The 19,449-nt window shown below is 49.2% G+C and overlaps 2 protein-coding genes across 8 annotated transcripts in view; one reads left to right on the forward strand and one right to left on the reverse strand.

Annotated features, from left to right (window-relative positions):
• Nucleotides 1-10,705: 10,705 nt before the first annotated feature.
• Nucleotides 10,706-14,868, forward strand: CUNH17orf50 (chromosome unknown C17orf50 homolog). Of its 2 annotated transcripts, XM_058445079.1 has the most exons (4): nucleotides 10,706-10,784; nucleotides 13,800-14,118; nucleotides 14,220-14,383; nucleotides 14,461-14,868. In XM_058445079.1, the coding sequence occupies exons 1-4, from the start codon at nucleotides 10,772-10,774 to the stop codon at nucleotides 14,631-14,633; spliced, it is 669 nt and encodes a 222-aa protein (XP_058301062.1). In that variant the 5' UTR covers nucleotides 10,706-10,771; the 3' UTR covers nucleotides 14,634-14,868. The 2 variants fall into 2 exon arrangements, with proteins under 2 accessions (XP_058301062.1, XP_032018621.1); XM_032162730.2 differs by having other exon boundaries at nucleotides 14,220-14,868.
• A 1,050-nt stretch (nucleotides 14,869-15,918) lies between these two features.
• Nucleotides 15,919-19,449, reverse strand: part of MMP28 (matrix metallopeptidase 28) — a 42,277-nt gene continuing 38,746 nt past the window's right edge. For 2 of the 6 annotated variants that reach the window (XM_058445082.1, XM_058445081.1), the window contains 3 exons: nucleotides 18,017-18,166; nucleotides 17,539-17,702; nucleotides 15,919-16,683 (listed from right to left, as the gene is read on the reverse strand). In XM_058445082.1, the coding sequence (XP_058301065.1) occupies nucleotides 16,198-16,683; nucleotides 17,539-17,702; nucleotides 18,017-18,166 (800 nt within the window). In that variant the 3' untranslated portion in view covers nucleotides 15,919-16,197. Of the gene's footprint in view, nucleotides 16,684-16,761; nucleotides 16,914-17,538; nucleotides 17,707-18,016; nucleotides 18,167-19,449 lie in introns of all 6 variants that reach the window. The other 4 variants (XR_004249699.2, XM_032163012.2, XM_032163010.2 and 1 more) reach the window with 4 other exon arrangements.

A 19,449-nucleotide genomic window follows, 5' to 3' on the forward strand; every position in this document is an offset into this window, starting at 1 on the left:
CCCCGTCTCTACTAAAAATACAAAAAATTAGCTGGGCGCGGTGGCAGGCGCTTGTAGTCCTAGCTACCCAGGAGGCTGAGGCAGGAGAATGGTGTGAACCCGGGAGGCGGAGCTTGCAGTGAGCCGAGATCGTGCCACTGCACTCCAGTCTGGGCGACAGAGCAAGACTCTGTCTCAAAAAAAAAAAAAAAGACATCTGAATTCATAGCAAAATATGATGTTTATAAAACAAGTTTCATATGTCACTGAAAAAAAAGTCTCCAAGGATCCTTTGCCTGTAGAAATATTTTTATTGTTCTTCATTCTTCCCTAGACTTTATAGTACAGTTGTTTCTCAGTATTAGTGTGCAGCTGAGTTCAGGATCTCCCATGAACACTCAAATCTAAGATGTTCCACGTTCTTCATATAAAATGGCAGAGTATTTGCATATTACCTGGGTACCTCTTTCCCTATACTGTAAATCATCTCTAGGTTACCTATAACACTTAACATGATATAATCATACATGTTCAGTACAGAAGAAACCTTTTTCTAAATATTTTTGATCCATGGTTCATTAAATCCACAGATACGGAATCCATGGATACAGAGGGCCTATTCTATGTAGAAATTGTTTTCAAGATCATCTTGTAAGAAAAATTATAGTAGAACATGAACATATGGAGATAGTACGCTTTAAACCTTGTAAGATGATTTTTACATTGCACTTAGCCTTTTATTCTGCTTTTTGGAGTTAATGGTTACGTGATGTATTAGCTTTTTTTTTTTTCGTCTTGCACATGTGGAATAGGAGGTGAGTTTGATAAAGCAACTGTACGAGGGAACAGCTGGAGACACTATGTCATAAATGCCCAATGTATAACAGGTAGACTCCTTAATTGGAGTCCTAAATACTCTGCAAAAATCACAAAGTAGTTTAGGCTCTTGCCTTTATAACTTCAGAAAATATCATCTACTACCATAGTTTTCACTACTACATATACCTCTTCACAATGCCAGAATGTCCTACCGAACATTCATACCCAAGGCTCCTCAAATTTAATGTGTCCAAGTGCACACATTACCTTTTCCCTTATTTTCCTTCTGGTCTTCTTAGTTTCTATACAGTTCAGCCTTACCAGAAGTTCTGAAAATCAACAAGCTCTCTATGTATTCTCTTTTCTTTCAACTATCACTACCTTAGTGCAGACTTTTCTTGCTCTTTATTTGGACTAATATTTAGATACTTCAACTACTCTCCTCCCTATCCTCTCTTTTTTATAACAATTATTCTGCCATTGATGTAAGAGTATTTTGCTAAAATTTAAATCTGTGCACGATCTACCCTGGTTTCTAATCACCCAATGGCTTCCTATCATCTGCAATTTAATTTCCAAATAATTCCTAGTCATAGCTCCATGATAAAAGCAAACTTAAACTAAATTCCCATTGTTCAGTAAGCTTGGAAATGCTGTGTATTTAGCTTCCTTTAAACAATTAGTATGTCAAAATATTTGCAAATGGAGCCATATGGAAACCTGCCTGACTCAGTTTGGCACAAGTGTCTTATAATTAATTCTGTATACACATGTTTAGCTGCTTCTCTTGTTACCCTACTCTTACATTTTTTACAACGTATTATGCCTTACCACGTATTTGTTGTTTGGTCTCTGTAAGAGCCTATGAAAAAAATATGTTACCCTTGAAATATCTCAAAGTATACCCTTGAAAACAGGTACTATCCTTTCCGTATCTCTACATCCCCATTACCTACAATGCCTGGCAAACAGTAGACTCTCAGTGAACATGTGATGACAGAATGGGTGGAGGGATGGGTGATGGTAAACTGATAGGCTGCAGTCATGCATGATTCTAGACAATGAGGCAGAAAAGCTCTACAGCAAGTTTGTCCAACCTGTGGCATATGACCGCATGTGGCCCAGGACAGCTTTGAATGCAGCCCAACAAAAATTCATAAACTTTCTCAAAACATTATAAGTTTTTTTGAGAATTTTTAAAGTTCATCAGCTATCGTTAGTGTTTGTGTATTTTATGTGTGGCCCAAGGCAATTCTTACTCTTCTGGTGTGGTCCAGAGAAGCCAAATGATTGGACACCCCTACTCTATAGAGTAAAGTATGTTCAACAAAACAGTTTGTGTAGAGAGACAATGGCAAGTATCCGTGGCTTTTTGTCCATTCCCATTTCTTGCCTGAGGGGATATTTACCCTTCACATCTTAGGCTTCTCTGAAGGGACACACCAGCCATGAGGAGGTCATCAATGAAATACCCTTCTTTTGGAGAAAAAGGAAGATTTCAACTCAGCCTTGGTTTTAGCCATTTTCTCCGGAGAGCTTGCCTGTTTCTTCTTTGTTTTGTTTTTTGTTGTTGTTGTTTTTGTTTTTTTAATGCAAGGAAGTGAATTCTCAGTTGAGAAGACTTCATATTTCACAATATTCTAAATGAATATTAACCTCGAGGGACTGTTTTTGTTGTTGTTGTAGTTTTTAATTTTTCTTTTCTTTTTGCTTTTTTTTGTTTTGTTTTGTTTTTTGTTTTTGTTTTTGTTTTTGTTTTGAGACGAAGTCTAGCTCTTTTTCCCCAGGCTAGAGAGCAATGGCACTATCTTGGCTCACTGCAACCTCCGCCTCTCAGGTTCAGGCGATTCTCCTGCCTCACCCTCCCGAGTAGCTGAGATTACAGGTGCCTGCCACCACGCTCATCTAATTTTTGTATTTTTAGTAGAGACAAGGTTTCACCATGTTGGCCAGACCTCAGGTGATCTACCCACGTCAGCCTCTCAAAGTGCTGAGATTACAGGCATGAGCCACCACACCCGGCCCATAGTTTTTAATTTTTCATATAGCTTTTTGGGTTTTTAAAATTTGTTTATAGCTTATGGGCTCAAAAATGTCAAAGATGACTACGGGTCAGTGAAAATCTGCAGAACAATTAATTGAATTAGGACTCCACAGTCTGGGCAAGGGTATTTAAAATTTCTCTTTGTAACCCTCATTTGAGAAGTCAGTCTCATATTAATTAATAAATTAGGGCTCATGTATTGAGACTGAGTCTTACACAAATCAATTGCCTTATTTTTCTGCTTTATAATATTCACTTTTTAAAATGTTGGCCACAGCAATGCATTCATTCAACCAACATTTCTTGATTGGTCACGGTGTAAGTACTGCCTGTAATCCCAGCACTTTGGAAGGCCAAGGCAGGAGGATCACTTCAGGCCAGGAGTTGGAGACCAGCCTGGGCAACATGATGAAACCCTGTCTCTACAGAAATAATACAAAAATTAGCCAAGCATGGTGGCATGCACCTATAATCCCAGCTACTCAGGAGGTCGAGGCTGTACTGAGCCATGATTGCACCACTGCACTCCACACAGCAAGACCCTGTCTTAAAAAAGAAAAAAATCTTGAGCACTGACTATGTGCCAGGCACGACTGCAGGCCTGAGGATACGGCAATAAACAAAAAAGACCAGGTCCCTGACCTTATGGGGGCTACTTCCATGTTACCGAGTGGTGAATGACAGATAGACAAATAAATCTAAGGCTGGGCGTGGTGGCTCACGCCTGTAATTCCAACACTTTGGGAGGCTGAGGCGGGTGGATCGCTTGAGCCCAGGAGTTCGAGACCAGCCTGGCCAACATGGCGAAACCCCGTCTCTACTAATACAAAAATTAGCCAGGCGTGGTGGTGGGCGCCTGTAATCCCAGCTACTCGGGCAGCTGAGGCAGGAGAATCACTTGAACCTGAGAGGGGCGGAGGTTGCAGTGAGCCGAGATCGTGCCACTGCACTCCAGCCTGGGTGACAGAGACTCCATCTCAAAAATAAATAAATAAATAGTCAGATGGTGATCCATTCCAGGGAGACAAATAAAGGAGTAAAGGAGGCGAGGGTGTGCATGGAATTTTCTGTAAGATGGTTAAAGGCCTCAGGGATAAGGTGATAATTGAGCAAAGACCTGAAAGAAGATCGGAAGCATGCTCTGCAGCTGTCTGGGGGAAGAGTGCTCAGGCAGAGGGACAGCCAGTGCAAAAGCTCTGAGATCCCCAACTCTACAAAAACTTTTTCTAAAAGTTAGCCAGGCGTGGTTGGCACACACCTGTGGTCCCAGCTACATGGGAGGCGAGGCAGGAGGATTACTTGAGCCCAGGAGGTTGAAGTTGTAGTGAGCTATGACTGCACCACAACAGAGTGAGATCCTGTCGAAGAAGAAGAAGGAGAAGGAGAAAAAGAGTAAAAGGAGAAGAAAAGAAGAAGAATCCCAAAGAAAGTTAGGGTATATAGGATAAGAATCTAGGAAATGAGGCCCTAGATAATGCAGGGCCTTGTAGGTGACTCTGAAGAGTCTGGCTTTTTCTCTGAGTGAAATGAGAAGTGCCCTGGAGTGTTTTGAGAAGAGTAGGGGTGGCCGGGCGCGGTGGCTCACGCCTGTAATCCCAGCCCTTTGGGAGGCCAAGGCGGGCAGATCACGAAGTCAGGAGATCGAGAAGAGTAGGGACATGTTCTAATTCAGGCTGCTGTGTGAAGAAGAACTGCAGGGGCAAGGACAGAATCAGGGGGACAGTTAGGCTACTGCAGTCATCCAGGGCAGAGCAAGGGTACCTTAAACCAAGTGGTGCCTATGGAGTGGATGACAAGTAGTCACATTCCATATAACCCTTGAAAAGTTAATAGGATTGGTCCAAAACAGGGTTCCGTGACGTTGGCGCTATTAACATCTTAGGTCAGATAATTCTTTTGCTATGGAGGTTGTCCTGGGCATTGTAGGACATTTAGCAGCATCCCTGGCCACTACCCACCAAAAGCCAGTAGCACCCCTGCCCCTATTTTTTTTTTATTTTTTATTTTTTGAGATGGAGTCTCGCTCTGTCGCCCAGGCTGGAATGCAATGGCATGATCTCAGCTCACTGCAACCTCCACCTCCTGGGTTCAAGTGATTCTCCTCTCCCAGACTCTTGAGTAGTTGGGATTACAGGCGCACACCACCACGCCCGGCTAATTTTTTGTATTTTAGTAGAGACAGGGTTTCACCATGTTGCCCACACTGGTCTCAAACTCCTGAGCTCAGGCAATACACCCACCTTGGCCTCCCAAAATGCTAGGATTACAGGCATGAGCCACCACGCCTGGCCCCCTGCCCCCATTAAAACAACCAAAAATGTCTCCAGATATTAACATTCGGCAATGTCTTCTGGGGGACAATGTCCCTGGGGGGCAAAATCCTCTCCCTCCCGACTGAGAGCCACTAATCTAGGAAGTAAGCATGGGACTCAGCTAGTCCAAACAGCCCTTCCCTGGGCTTTTAAAATTGGACCTATAGGACCAGGTTCTTTTCCCAATCAGATGGCGAAGATTTGGGGGATGCATTCCTATCACACAGAGAAAGCCCTTGTGCAATAGAAGCAGCCACATATCTGCTTTTATTAGTTAGGGCCAAGCTAATCTGCTATATATAACAAAAAGGCCACTGAAAACAGTGGCTCACACAAAAGAAAAGTTTATTTCTCTCTCTTAGAGACAGATGATCCAAAGTAGGCAAGTGGCTCTGCTCCAGGAAGTTCTCCAGGCACTCGGTCACTCGGTTCCTTTCTTTCTTGTTGCTTCTTTAGGCCGTTGTTGTTACCTACATAGTCAATGCCCACCTCCCACAACTTTGTCCTCAGACTGCAGTAAAGCAGAACAGAGAGGACAGAATGGACCAGGTTCCTCTTTTTTTTTTTTTTTGTGACGGAGTCTCACTCTGTCACCCAGGCTGGAGTGCAGAGGAATGATCTTGGCTCATTGCAACCTCAGCTTCTTGGGTTCAAGCGATTCTCCTGCCTCAGCTTCCTGAGTAGCTGAGATTATAGGTACACCACCACGCCTGGCTAATTTTGTATTTTTAGTAGAGACAGGGTTTCGCCATGTTGGCCAGGGTGGTCTCGAATTCCTGAGCTCAAGTGATCTGCCCACTTTGGCCTCCCAAAGTGCTGGGATTACAGGCGTGAGCCACCACGCCCAGGGGAGAACATCTTAATAGATAGGCCGGGCGCAGTGGCTCATGCCTGTAATCCCAGCACTTTGGGAGGCCGAGGCGGGCGGATCACTTGAGGTCAGGAGTTTGAGACCAGACTGGCCGACCTGGCGAAACCCCTGTCTCTACTAAAAATACAAACATTAGCCGAGCATGGTGGCAGGTGCCTGTAATCCCAGCTACTCAGGAGGCTGAGGCAGGAAAATCGTTTGAACCCGGGGAGGCGGAGGTTGCAGTGAGCCGAGATCATGCCATTGCACTCCAGCCTGGGGGACAAGAGCAAAACTCCATCTCAAAACAAACACAAAACATTCAATGGACCCTCCTGGAAGGTGGAATGGCCTCAATGGATAGGAAGCTGGAAGTGGACCATCATCTGGTTGGTTCCTGATTAGACTCCTAAGGATTACAGAGGGAATAAGGGTCCCCAGAGTTCAGTGTAGCCTGGATCCAAGGAATTGCATGGACTGGGGCAGGGAAAGACAGAGATCAGTGGTTGGGCAGCTGAGGAGAAAAGAGAGGCAGAGAAAGAGGGTAGAGGGACCATGTCTTCTGCCTCCCACACCATCCTGTTTGCAGGTCACTGCCCGTGGCAAGCCTCAGGGTTTTCTATTTCCTAAGAGGACCCAGAATAAGTCATAGGGCCTGTCTGAGTTGTTCTCCAGGGACAAGGGAGGAAGTATTTTCCTCCCCTGAGCATGTTTAAAAAGACTGGGCTGGACTCGGTGGCTCATGCTTGTCATCCCAGCACTTTAGGAAGCCAAGGCGGGCAGATCACTTAAGGTCAGGAGTTCGAGAACAGCCTGAGCAACATGGTGAAATCCTGTCTCTACTAAAAATACAAAAACTAGCTGGGTGTGGTGGCGGGTGCCTGTACTCCCAGCTACTCAGGAGGAGGCAGAATTAGCCACCGCATTCCAGCCTGGGCGACAGAGGGAGACTCTGTCTCAAAATAAATAAATAAATAAAAATAAAATAAAATAAATAAAAAATAAAAAGACTGTAGGAGACAAAAACGAAATTGTTTTATAACTATACTCCATGAGTCCCACTTGATCAAAGTTACCAATTACAACTGGTCTAGGACAATCTTGACAACCCTCTTTTTGCCATAAGTTGGTTTAGGAACGGGTTTGTGCCCCAGTTCTGGCCAATGAGATTCAAAGAGAAGTCTGTTGGAGAGCTTCTGAGAAGTCTCTGCCATTCCTTTTCTTCCTGCTTTGGTCATAGTTGCATGAAGCCACAATGCCTGGAGCTGCAGCAGCCATTTTGTAACCAAGAGGAGACAAGGAAGGCAAAGAGGAAAGGTGAGAATAAGCAGGGCCCTTAATAACTCCATCAAGACACTGAACCAATCCTAGAGCCCTTTACTAAGTAAAGTAATAAATTTTATAAAGTTTGAGCTATTATTAGTTAGGCATTATGGATTTGACTAGCCAGTTACATCTTAACTGACATGATGCTCTAGGTTCAGGAGGCCCCATTCCTTTTCTCTATACAAATGTAAGATGTTGTTACAAATATTCCCAGTCAAGTAGCACTTACATACTATCTTACTGGATTATTGTTCTTTGTTGTTCTTAATAAAATTTTTTTTTAGAGATGGGGGTCTTGCTATGTTGCCCAGGCTGGAGAGCAGTGGCTATTCACAGGCACAATTATTGTGCACTGCAACTTCAAACTCCTGGACTCAAGCAATTTTCCCATCTCAGCCTCCTGAATTGCCGGGACTATGGATTCCCCTCACTGTGCCCTGCTTAGATATTATTTTCTCTTAAGTTATATTTATGGCCCAGCCAAAACTAATATTGCATTTCTGTGTTATACCTATTAGAAGTTAAGGAGCTATTTATACTATTAGTTTCAAAAGTTAAAGGTTAATGTGAAAAAATTGTAGCTTTACCTGTGATAACTGACTTTGTCTTGTCCTTTAGGTATGATTTCTATAAATAGCAGAAAATAATGCTTGAGCTTGCCAGTAAAATATAGCCCATTCTCTTCCGGTTTCAAATAGTCTCTTTTGGACAGAGATTCAGTCAATTCTGAGTTTTCACTCATTACCGGGATGGTTCCACCCCTCTCAAGAGGTCTCCCAAGCTGAGGTCTGAGTGCAGGAGGCATGCATATGTTCCTGGAGCTAGTGGGATTGCCTGCCTGCTCTCACGTTTTCAATGAAGACTGTACTAGTCCTCTGTGAGATTAATTTCTAGTGTGCTGGCTAGGCACGGTGGCTCACACCTGTAATCCCAGCACTTTGGGAAGTCGAGGCAGGCAGCTCACTTGAGGTCAGGAGTTCGAGACCAGCCTGACCAATAGGGTGAAACCCCGTCTCTACTAAGAATCCAAAAATTAGCCGGACATGGTGGCACACGCCTGTAATCCCAGCTACTCAGGAGATTGAGGCAGGAGAATTGCTTGAATCCGGGAGGCAGAGGTTGCAGTGAGCCGAGATCATACCACTGTACTCCATCCTGGGCAACAAAGCAAGCCTCTATCTCAAAAAATAAATAAAATAAAATAAAATAAATTCTAGTGTGCTTTTATGCTAGCATGGGTTGTTTGACGATCTGACTTTTTATGAAGGTCCCACAAAACCCAAAACAGCCTTGGGAAGAGAGAATGCACATCCTAAGGATGGATGGCAAAGGGCTACTGGGCAGATTAGGGTTGGGGAGGCAGGATGAGAAGAATGACCATGCCAGGGGACACTCTGTTGTGGTGTCTTGGTCAGATGGTCTTTGCACAGGCTCACTGGTTTAGATGTGCCCGCCAGGGGCATTAAATCTTAGTGAGTGTCTCAATGAGATTGCTCATGGTGCCAGTGTCCATGGGTGACCCCCAGCAGTGGCCTCCAAACTGAATTGTTCCTATAATGCGATCTTGACTGTATTCCTATTCGCCACCCTTCCTTGATTCCTATCCAGTTCTCAAGTCTTTTCGTCATTCTGTGAGTGCTCACTATTCTTTCTCTTTAAATCAACCAGAGTGAGCTTTTGAATTTTGCAATCAAGAGCCATGGTGGCTACAAATGCTTTCAGTAAATTTAAGGAGAATGAGTCTTGTTGGGAGACAATTCTCCTTGGGCCTTTTGTGTTTATGCATGTCTTGAAAGCAGAGGCCCTGACTTTTCAAGGGTTTTTGTATAAGTGAACAATCTTAGAAAATAGATGTAGTGCCTCCTTTCTGAGCAAACAGCAGGTTTGCTCACTACCCATTATAAAAGATTCAGGTTTCCTGGCTGGGCGCAGTGGCTCAGGTCTCTAATCTGAGCACTTTGGGAGGCCGAGACGGGCAGATCACGAGGTCAGGAGATCGAGACCATCCTGGCTAACACAGTGGAACCCCATCTTTACTAAAAATGCAAAAAATTAGCCAGGTGTGGTGACACGCGCCTGTAGTCCCAGCCACGTGGGAGGCTGAGGCAGGAGAATTGCTTGAACCCGGGAGGCGGAGGTTGCCGTGAGCTGAGATCGCGCCACTGCACTCCAGCCTGGGCAACAGCGAGACTCTGTCCCTTACCCCCCACCGCCCCCGCAGAAAAGATTCAGGTGTCCTAAGCTTGGGATTTCTCTAGTAATGCAAACCTCTGCATATACCGGTATCCATTGGCACTCATTTGTGTCACTCATAGGACAGTGAAGCAAGGGAAGCTGAGGCAAAGAGGCCGAAGCTGCTGTGCCACGAGTAATAAAGTCCTTCATCTCTGACTTGGAGCCTCATGTTTTCTGGCAGCACCCATGAAACTACAACTGGTTAACATGGTAGCTTGCAAATAGGATAACATTTCAGATCCTTCACAGTTCTTGATAGGGTTGTCCCCTTGTGACTAGGAGATTCCTGGGGGCCAGGTCTGCTCTCCGTTCTCCAGCCCATCAACTTGCCTCCACCAAACTTAGATGCCCAAAGGAAGGGACTCCATCACCCTCCACTCCCAGACTTGGATGGAGGATTGCAGATCACTATTAGACTGGGCTCTCTTTGAGGTCAGCAACTTCGTCTCAACAGACGGAGGGCTTTCCAGAGCTGAATCTGTCCATTGTCCATCTGCACATTCCTCTCTGTGCCAATATACTCCACTTTGAGTCCAGGAAAGGAAAGGATTTTCCTGAAGCTCCATGATTTTACTCCCTCCCCACCCCTGCCCCCCACAAATACACAATATCCAGGAACTATACCAGCCTGGTGCCCGAGTCCTACTTCCTACTGGACTTGGCACCATTCCCTTGTGTTCCTTGGCACTAAGGCAATGAAATGGAAATAGGAGAAGTGGAGAGCATGGGGTGAAGAAGGATAAGGATAAGACAGGAGGAGGAGGACAGAATATAATGATACAAACAAACCCAATGCTTTCAGTGCTTCCTGTAGGCCAGGTAAAGCCTGGTACTGTACTACTATCTCTGACTTACAGATGAAGAGACTGAGGGTCAGAGAGATACCATGCTGAACATCAGATAACTTTTAAATTTATGTGGTAGAGCTGGGATTTGAACCCAGTTTATTGGGGGTCAAAGCCATCCTCTCTTCCCCTTTAATGCCTTCCTAAGAGGGAAGGTAGGAGACACTGAGTTGTTAGTGCTTTGGGAGGCTCTGGAAAAGGAAATTATTCCTGGGCAGAGCCTTATGGGCAGGTGAGGCTCCACCCCCACCCCTTGTGATCTAATAGAGGCCCTAGATATGAGACAAAGTTCTATGGGTTCCGGGCACCCTCTCATATCCCAGTCTCTGCTCAGGGAAAGCAGGGCACAGCCTTGGGAAGAATGGATAAGCATGGTGAGTGGGGCTGGAGGCAGGGTGGGGCTGGAGGACAGGACCTCTCGACCCTAGCTTGGACAATCCAGCCCATCACCATGAAGTCCAACCTTTTCTCAGTTACCCATCCATGTAGCTGCAAGCCCTCTCCTTTCCCCTTCCTGAATACTCCTTTTTTTTTTTGAGACAGAGTCTTGCTCTGTCTCCCAGACTGGAGTGCAGTGGTGAGATCTCAGCTCACTGCAGCCTCTGCCTCCCAGGTTCAAGTGATTCTCATGCCTCAGCCTCCTGAGTAGCTGGGACCACAGGAGCATGCCACAACACCCAGCTAATTTTTGTATTTTGTATTTTTAGTAGAGACGGGGTTTCACTATGTTGGCCAGGCTGGTCGTGAACTCCTGACCTCAAGTGATCCACCCACCTTGGCCTCCCAAAGTCCTGGGATTACAGGCGTGAGCCACTGTGCCTGGCCTGTTTTTTGTTTGTTTGTTTGTTTTCTTTGTTTGTTTGTTTTAGAAACAGTCTTGCTGTGTCACCCGGGCTGGAGTATAGTGGCGTTGTCATAGCTCACTGTAGTCTCAACCTCCCAGGCTCAAGTGATCCTCCCGCCTTGGTCTCCCAAAGTGCTGGGATTACAGGTGTGAGCCACCACATCTGGCTCCAGAAGAGTCTTAACATCTGCTTCATCATCTCCACCTGCTCCTGTTCAGACCTTTGTCTTCTCTGGCCTGGACCACTGTAATGACTCCTAAGTGGGGTCTCCCTCTGTCTTGCCAGAGCAAACATTCTAAAACACAGCTTGGAACATGTCCCTCTACAAGAATGTTCAGTGGCTCCTCACTGCTGAGAGGCAAAGTCCAGATTCCATAGTGCAGCACTCAACGTCCAACCCTTTGTTTTCAACCCCTTTTCCTCCTTCCCTTCCTCTTGAAACATCTCTGGAACCCTTTTCTAGCTGTGTACTAGGCCTGGCCTTTTACAACCAGAAGGCTAGAACACCAATTCTGAGCATTCCCTTTGCTCTTTAAATAAGATGGACTGGGATCAATAGAAACGTTTCTTTTTCTTTCTTTCTTTTTTTCTTTTTTGAGACTGAGTTTTGCTCTTGTTGCTCAGGCTGGAATGCAGTGGTGCGATCTTGGTTCACCACAACCTCCGCGATTCTCCTGCCTCAGCCTCCTGTGTAGCTGGGATTACAGGCATGCACTGCCACGCCCAGCTAATTTGGTATTTTTAGTAGAGACGGGGTTTCTCCTTGTTGGTCAGGCTGGTCTCGAACTCCTGACCTCAGGTGATCTGCCCGCTTCAGCCTCCCAAAGTGCTGGGATTACAGGCACGAGCCACCGTGCCCCGCCTAGAAATGTTTCATGACTTTTCCATAGCAGACTCCACGAGTTGTGCCTTCCCTGCCCTCCTCCCCTCTTTCCTTTACAAACCTAGCTACTCAGATGTGACAGACACAGGATGCATGAAGCCTGGTGAATGTTTGCTGAATGGGCGGGGGACACCTTCCAGGGGAGGCCAGCTTAGTTTCCATGTCAGCCCAGGAACTTCCTGCTGGGGCTACTGCTTGTAGTTGTGGTAACTGTGCCCTGAACAAAGGCACCAGCAAGAGGGGACAGTGGTGGCTGAAGTCAAGCCTGGAAGAAGGAAGAGGCACCTTTTCCTAATTGGCTCACCCTAAGGACAGCCTTTTCCCAATTGGTCTGCCCATAGAGGGTCCTTTTTCCATTTCCCCGACTATAAGGCGCCTTTTCTAATCATACAGAGGTGCTGTAAGCCCACCCACCTGCCCACCCCACCAGCGGAGATGCTGGGCTTCCTTAAGGCAAGACCCACTTGGAGGAAGGAAATTCCATTCAGAAAATAAAATATTCTATAAATAACCACCTATTAAAATGGGATCAGTGGCCAGGCGTGGTGGCTCAGGCCTGTAATCCCAGCACTTTGGGAGGCCAAGGCGGGCAGATCACGAGGTCAGATCGAGACCATCCTGGCAAACACGGTGAAACCCCGTCTCTACTAAAAATACAAAAAATTAGCCCTGCGTGGTGGCGGGCGCCTATAGTCCCAGCTACTCGGGAGGCTGAGGCAGGAGAATGGCGTGAACCTGGCAGGCGGAGGTTGCAGTGAGCCGAGATCGCGCCACTGCACTCCAGCCTGGGCGACAGAGCGAGACTCCGTCTCCAAAAAAAAAAAAAAAAGAGAGATCAGTAAGCTAGGGGAGGTGGCTCGTGGCTGTGATCCCAGCACTTTAGGGAGACCTAGGCAGGAGGGCTGCTTGAAGCCAGGAGTTAGCCTGGGCAACATAGTGAGACCCTGTCTCAAAAAAAAATTTTTTTTTTTTAATTGTAGAGACAGGGTCTCTGTCACCTAGGCTGGAGTGCGGTGGTGCAATCATGGCTCACTATAGCCTCAACTTCCCTAGCTCAGGTTCCTCTCACCTCAGCCTCCCAAGTAGCTGGGACCACAGGTGTACACCACCACGCCCAGCTTTTTTTTTTTTTTGTAGAGAAATAAAAAGACTCTCACCTTGTTGCCCACACTGGTCTCGAACTCTTGAGCTCAAGCCATCTGCCCGCCTCAACCTCCCAAAGTGCTGAGATTACAGGCGTGAGCCACCATGCCTGGACTTAAAAAATTTTTTTAAAAAGTATCCAGGGCCGGGCGCGGTGACTCACGCCTGTAATCTCAGCACTTTGGGAGGCCGAGGAGGGCAAATCACCTGAGGTCAGGAGTTTGAGACCAGCCCGGCCAACATGGTGAAACCCCGTTTCTACTAAAAATACAAAAATTAGCCGGGCGCAGTGGGGCGTGCCTGTAGTCCCAGCTACTTGGGAGGCTGAGGCAAAAGAATCGCTTGAGCCCGTGAGGCGGAGGTTGCAGTGAGCAGAGATCACGCCACTGCACTCTAGCCTGAGCTACAGAGAGACCCTGTCTCTAAATAAATAAATAAATAAATAAATAAAATAAAAAATTTTTCTGGACCCTTTCTCGGGGACAGCAGGACTGCCCTGACCTCCTCCCGACCCGCAGGTGTGAAGACCCCCTTGTGGAAGAAGGAACCGGAAGAGCTCCGGGCCGAAGAGGCTGGGCAGGAGGAAGGGAAGGAGGGGTCGGAGGTCGAGGACGAGGACAACCAGAGGCCGCTGGAGGAGAGCGCGACGGAGGCCGAGGAGCCGCCGCGGGTGGCGGAGGAGGGCGAGGGCCGCGAGCGGCGCTCAGTGTCCTACTGCCCGCTGCGCCAGGAGTCCAGCACCCAGCAGGTGGCGCTGCTGCGGCGCGCGGACAGCGGCTTCTGGGGCTGGCTCGGCCCCTTAGCGCTGCTGGGCGGCCTGACAGCTCCCACCGACAGGTGACTGCGCGCTCCTCGGCCGGGGCACGAGGCAGGCGGTGCCTGGGCCCCAGGGAAGGGGGGGCGGCCCCAGGCACTGAGCGCGTGGTCCCCGCGGGCAGGAAGCCGAGCCTCCCGGAGGAGCCGTGCGTGCTGGAGATCCGGCGACGACCGCCGCGCCGCGGGAGCTGTGCTTGCTGCGAGATCCTTTTCTGCAAGAAATGCAGGAATCTGCACAGCCACCCAGCCTATGTGGCGCACTGCGTTCTGGATCACCCGGATCTGGGTAAGGCGGGGGCCACTGGGAGCTCCTGAGCGCCCCCACTCCCAGCCTTTGTGCCCTCCATCATTTCCTGGCTCCAGACTCCCTACCGACCTTCTCTCTTGGAGCGCGGAGCCCTCTTCGACGCATTCCACAGGACCGCCCCTTCTCAGCTGCTGCCCAGAGCGCCCCCATCCGTCAAGAAGGCCCACTGTTGGTGCTTGGTTCCCATCTGTCACCTAGCACCCCCTGTGCAGAGCCCAGCATAACCTAGAGCCCGCTGTCAACAGCGCCCACCGAGGGCTCCCCGCCCCCACGCAGCACCAGCGCCACCGCACACCTGACTGTCCGCTCACACAGCCTCACCTTCACCTCTTGGGTATTTCAGATCCGCTCTGGCCCAGTGGGCAGAGGCATCGCCTAGAGAAAATAACCTCAGGGTTCCCTCATCCCTCTGACAAACCTGCCTCTTTCCCTGAAACCATTCAATAAAACCTCTGATCAAAGTGTCAGCGCTTTGAGGTGGCGCACGGTGGCTCCGGGTGGGGATAATCCTCCTGGGGTTCAAGCCAGAGGTAAAAGTGTGGGCAGGGAGCCTCTTCCCTCTCTACCCCAGAATGGTACAAACATTTGTATCCAAAGGCAAAGGCCCGTCTGCCCACTGTGCAGAGAAGAAAATGAACGGGCAGGGCCAACAATGGCCCTGGGGAGCTGAGGGCTGAACCGTTGCCAGACCATTCTCGCCTGCCCTAGACGCCCTGGCTTGCTGAGGTCAATGCTGTGCATATGAGGCACTGGCAGGTGTGGAGGGGCGGGGGAAACCTGGAAAACCAGATGCTAAAATAAATGCTGGCATGGGTGGAGGCAGAAGACAGGGAGGCTGGGGAGCTGGTTCCTTCTCCAGGAATCCCAGCTATTCTTGGCCAGACAGCAGGAGCTTTGGGAATGCTGCGTGTGTGGCCTGGAGAATGCGGCCGTTGTGAAAGCACAAGGCCACCCTCAGCCTGCAGGGCTGCCTGTTGTGGAGGCTGCATCCCCAGCACCTGCAGCGTTGCAGAGCCCCAGGAAGGCCCCTTGACCTCTCCCTGCTGCACATCATTCTCCATCTGGCCTGGAGCTGCAAGGACATTTTGCTTTTTGAGGAGAGGCAGGCCCCCTCTCTCCATCACAGTTCCGCACATACACACACAGCTGCCTGGCCCTGGCTTGGATGGAAGAGCACGGCCCTGGCCTCCCCTGCACCCATGCCCTCCCGCTCTCACAGCAAAGGATGGAAGAACTGCCCAAGGAAGGCTGCTTCCTGCCTCTCGGCCCACCAGCTGAAGGCAACCCTTTATTCTAGCCCCAGACAAAAAGCCAGGGACTGGCAGGCCTGCATCAGTCTCCCTCCCACTCTGCGTCCTGACCCCACAGAGGGCCTCTGAGGTTGGAGACGCCTGTGCCTTCATCCCCATCCATGCTTCCTGGGGGTGGGGCCTGTGACTAAATATGACACCATTTTTCAAGAACTGAGCCAGGAGGTCCTGAGAAGGGCACAGTCTTGCAAAATGGTCTGTGATCTCTCTGTTGAGTTTTTCATCCCCCTGCTTGGATCCCAGTGCTGTCACCTCTTGAAAGGAACTGTACCTTTAGCAGGAGAAACAAAGGCCTGGGGAGGATAGAAGTCCTTGGAAGGAAGGGCCAAGGGATCTGGGACCCTTTTTTGCTTTTCCTAAGATTGATCCCACCCCCACCTCCATGTGGTGGGAACAGACAAAGACAATGCTGCGTTCTTCAAGGAACAAAGGCAGGCAGACTTCCAGATGGAGGCTTTGCTGCCCGGTCTTCTGCAGAGGGACTCAGAGGCTTCTAAGACGGGTTCTGCCCGGGGGGCGGGGAACATGATTTCGCCCTGAGAGCACCACCAGTTTCTGAGGTGAGGAGGTGCCTTCAGAACAGGGCGCTCCCTGAGTTGGCATGCCAGCAGCCCATCCAGGGCAGCTCGGTGGCCCAGCGGCCCGAGGTGGTCGCCCCCAGTTTGGCCTGGTCGAGGCGCCAGTAGCGGTCGTCTCGGAAGAAGATGATGGAGCCATCGGGCCTCGGCAGGGCGCCGCTGACCTCCTCAGGGATGCCTCCCCAGTCCTGCAGACTTCGGGGGTAGTAGGGCTCCACTTGCAGTCCCCCCCGGGCCAGCACGTAGTAGCGGGCACCCTTGAAGAGGATGAGGCGGCGCAGAGGAGGGAAGAAGAGGGCGGCGTCGGGATGGCGGGGCAGGCCCCCTGCCCGGCACAGCTGTGGGAGACCCCACACTGCCTTGGGGCCCCGGAACCTCCAGCATCGACCGCCTGTGGGGAATTGGGAGAGCCAGGGTGAGCTGGAGGCTGTCACCCATTGGCCCTCTACCCCACCTCTGTCCCCCATACCTCTGCTCTCCTTTAAGCTGGAGCCCACGATGGTTGGTATTCATATCAATCAAATGGATTGCACTACAAATGAGTTATAAATAGCAGGGTGGTAGTAGCGACTCCTATTATTGTCTAGACTTCCAGCAGGTGTCAGCAGAGGGCAGATAGCCCTGAAAGGAAGGCCCAGAGCTTTCTCCACTGCCATCATTACTAATAATTCTATGAGGGCAAGGATTTTTGTTTCATTCACTGCTGTATCCCTAACATATCCAACCGTGTCTAGTGCATACAAGGCACTCAATATTGGTTGAATGAATGAACCAATGAATGAATACTATTTACCTAAGTATTACCATGTATCTAGTAAGATATTGCACACTCTTCAGGCAATATTCTCTTTTCATACTCCTTCCCCAGCAAATCTGAGGAATTGTTTTCCCCATTCGAGAAATGCACACTCCAAAAGTTAGGTGACACGTCCAACCCCACACAGCTAGGATTCCAAGGAAGATCCAGCTCTTTCTGCTGAATTGCAGAACTCCAGAGCAGTCCTCTGCTTCCCTCCAGACTCCTCTCTGAAACTCTCCCTGGGCCCTTGACACTTGCTGCTCCCCAATCCATCCCTGAAAGGTATCTTCTGACAGAGTCTTCCCTGGGGTCACAGGTTCAAATTGGAATAGAGACTTCATCATGGACTCGTGTGAGAGTCTTCCCCTCTTTTGTCCTCTTTTGACCTTGGGCAGGACACCTTCCCTCTCTAGGGCTCAGTTTTCCCAGCTGCCCCAGAGCCAGTACCTTTGAAGAAATAGAAATCTCCATCCTCCAATGACACTGCAGCAGCCTCAATGTTGGGAGGCAGCCCGACCCACCTTTCCTGTAGTGGACGGGGCTCTGAGACGTTGCCGTCAGCTGCCACCTCCCAGAAGTGGCTCCCTTTAAAAATGTACAGTCGCTGTTGCCTGTCTGCCCAGAGACAAGAGAGAGTTGAGGAGTGACCATCAGCTTCCTGCTGTCTTTCCAGGGAAGGTGCTGTCCTGGAAGCCAGTTTCCCAAATGGACAAACACAGGGTATGGTGTGTACAGTCGGTGCAGAGGGGAAAGTGGGCAGGAAGAAGCAGTATTTTGCTGGGTGTGGGATTGCTACCTGCAGCGTGCTTGTGGCTTGGGATTTCTGGCTTTTACAATCCATCCCCCCACCTTGTACTGCAGCTCTGGAGACCCTAAGAGATGTGGAAGGAGAGAAAGAAGCAAAGCACCAGTGGGACCTTCTTACCTACAGTGATGGCATCGAAGGAAGAGTGGCAGTATTTAGGGCCCTGGGTTTCAGGGCGCCTTCCTTGGGGGCTGTGGGAGTCCCAGGCCTCAAAGTCAGTGAACAGCTTTCCTGGGAGCTGGACCGCCACTGAGCCCCCTAGGGGCTTCCCTTTGTGAGTAAGGAAATAAGAGAGAGAGAACACACATAGGGTAGAGGGTATGCTGTGCGCTCAAGACCTTCCCTTGGTTACTTTCGTGATTATCTAATATGAGGGGCAAGGAAGGAGAGTGGGAGTGGGGGTTAAGAGTTGTTCCTGGGCCAGGAGTGGTGGTTCACACCTGTAATCCCAGTACTTTGGGAGGCCGAGGCAGGCAGTTCACTTGACGTTAGGAGTTTGAGACCAGCCTTGCCAATGGTGAAACCTGTCTGTACTAAAAATACAAAAATTAACCAGGCATGGTGGCGCACACCTGTAGTCCCAGCTACTTGGGAGGCTGAGGCAGGAGAATCACTTGAATCCGAGAGGTGAAGGTTGCAGTGAGCTGAGATCATGCCACTGCACGCCAGCCTGGATGACAGAGCAAGGCTCCATCTCAAAAAGGAAAAAAAAAAAAGAGTTGTTCCTGGTTGTTGGTGCTAACCATCAAACTAAAGTCAGGAATCTTCTTCTACCCAACATCCTGGGACAGAGGAACCTCCTGAGATAAAATTGGAGTGGGGTATCAAGCAAGGGAACTAAGCAGGGCAGGGAGTCCTCTTCCCTGATTCCTGGGCAACACAGGTGTCATGAGGACAGAGTCCAGAGACCCAGGCTGTGATAACTACAGCAATTATAATAATTACATCACTATCCTTCACTTATGAGAGGAGGGAAGCAGAGTCCAACAAGCTTATTATTTGGTACCATCACCTGAATCCCGATCTGCAATTTCCTAGCTGCATGACCCTGAGCAAGTTACCTAACCTCTCTGAGCCCCATTATCTTGATCGGTGGACAAAAAGATGCATACTTCATGGGTGTGTTGCATGTCAAGTGCCTGGCCCACGGTAGGTACTCATGAAATAGTAGCTGTCAGTATTACAGGGTATAAGTTTCTCAGGCTACAAAGCATGCTCATACCCAGTAGCACAACAGCCCTGTGAGGTAAGCAGGACCTCCGTTGTTATCCCTTTTCACAGAAGGTAAAACTGAGGGTTCACAGAGGGAAAATGCCCAAGAGCATCTGCTAATCAGGGATAGAAGGTGACTTGAACCCAGGCCTCCTGGCTCTGCCCATGGCACTCTAAGGGAGACAGCCCTGGGCTGAGATAGGTCCCAGGGCGGTAGCACTGGCCCACCCTGGGGAAGAAGACCTGGTCTGAGCCCACTACCAGGCAGAGGTGGGCAGGCTTTGGGGGTGGGGGCATCAGCATCATGGTGAGAGAAAGGCTGGGGGAGAGCTAGTGGCTGG

The sequence above is a fragment of the Hylobates moloch genome, unplaced genomic scaffold, assembly GCF_009828535.3.
Source record: "Hylobates moloch isolate HMO894 unplaced genomic scaffold, HMol_V3 SCAFFOLD_10, whole genome shotgun sequence".
NCBI classification, from domain to species: domain Eukaryota; kingdom Metazoa; phylum Chordata; class Mammalia; order Primates; family Hylobatidae; genus Hylobates; species Hylobates moloch.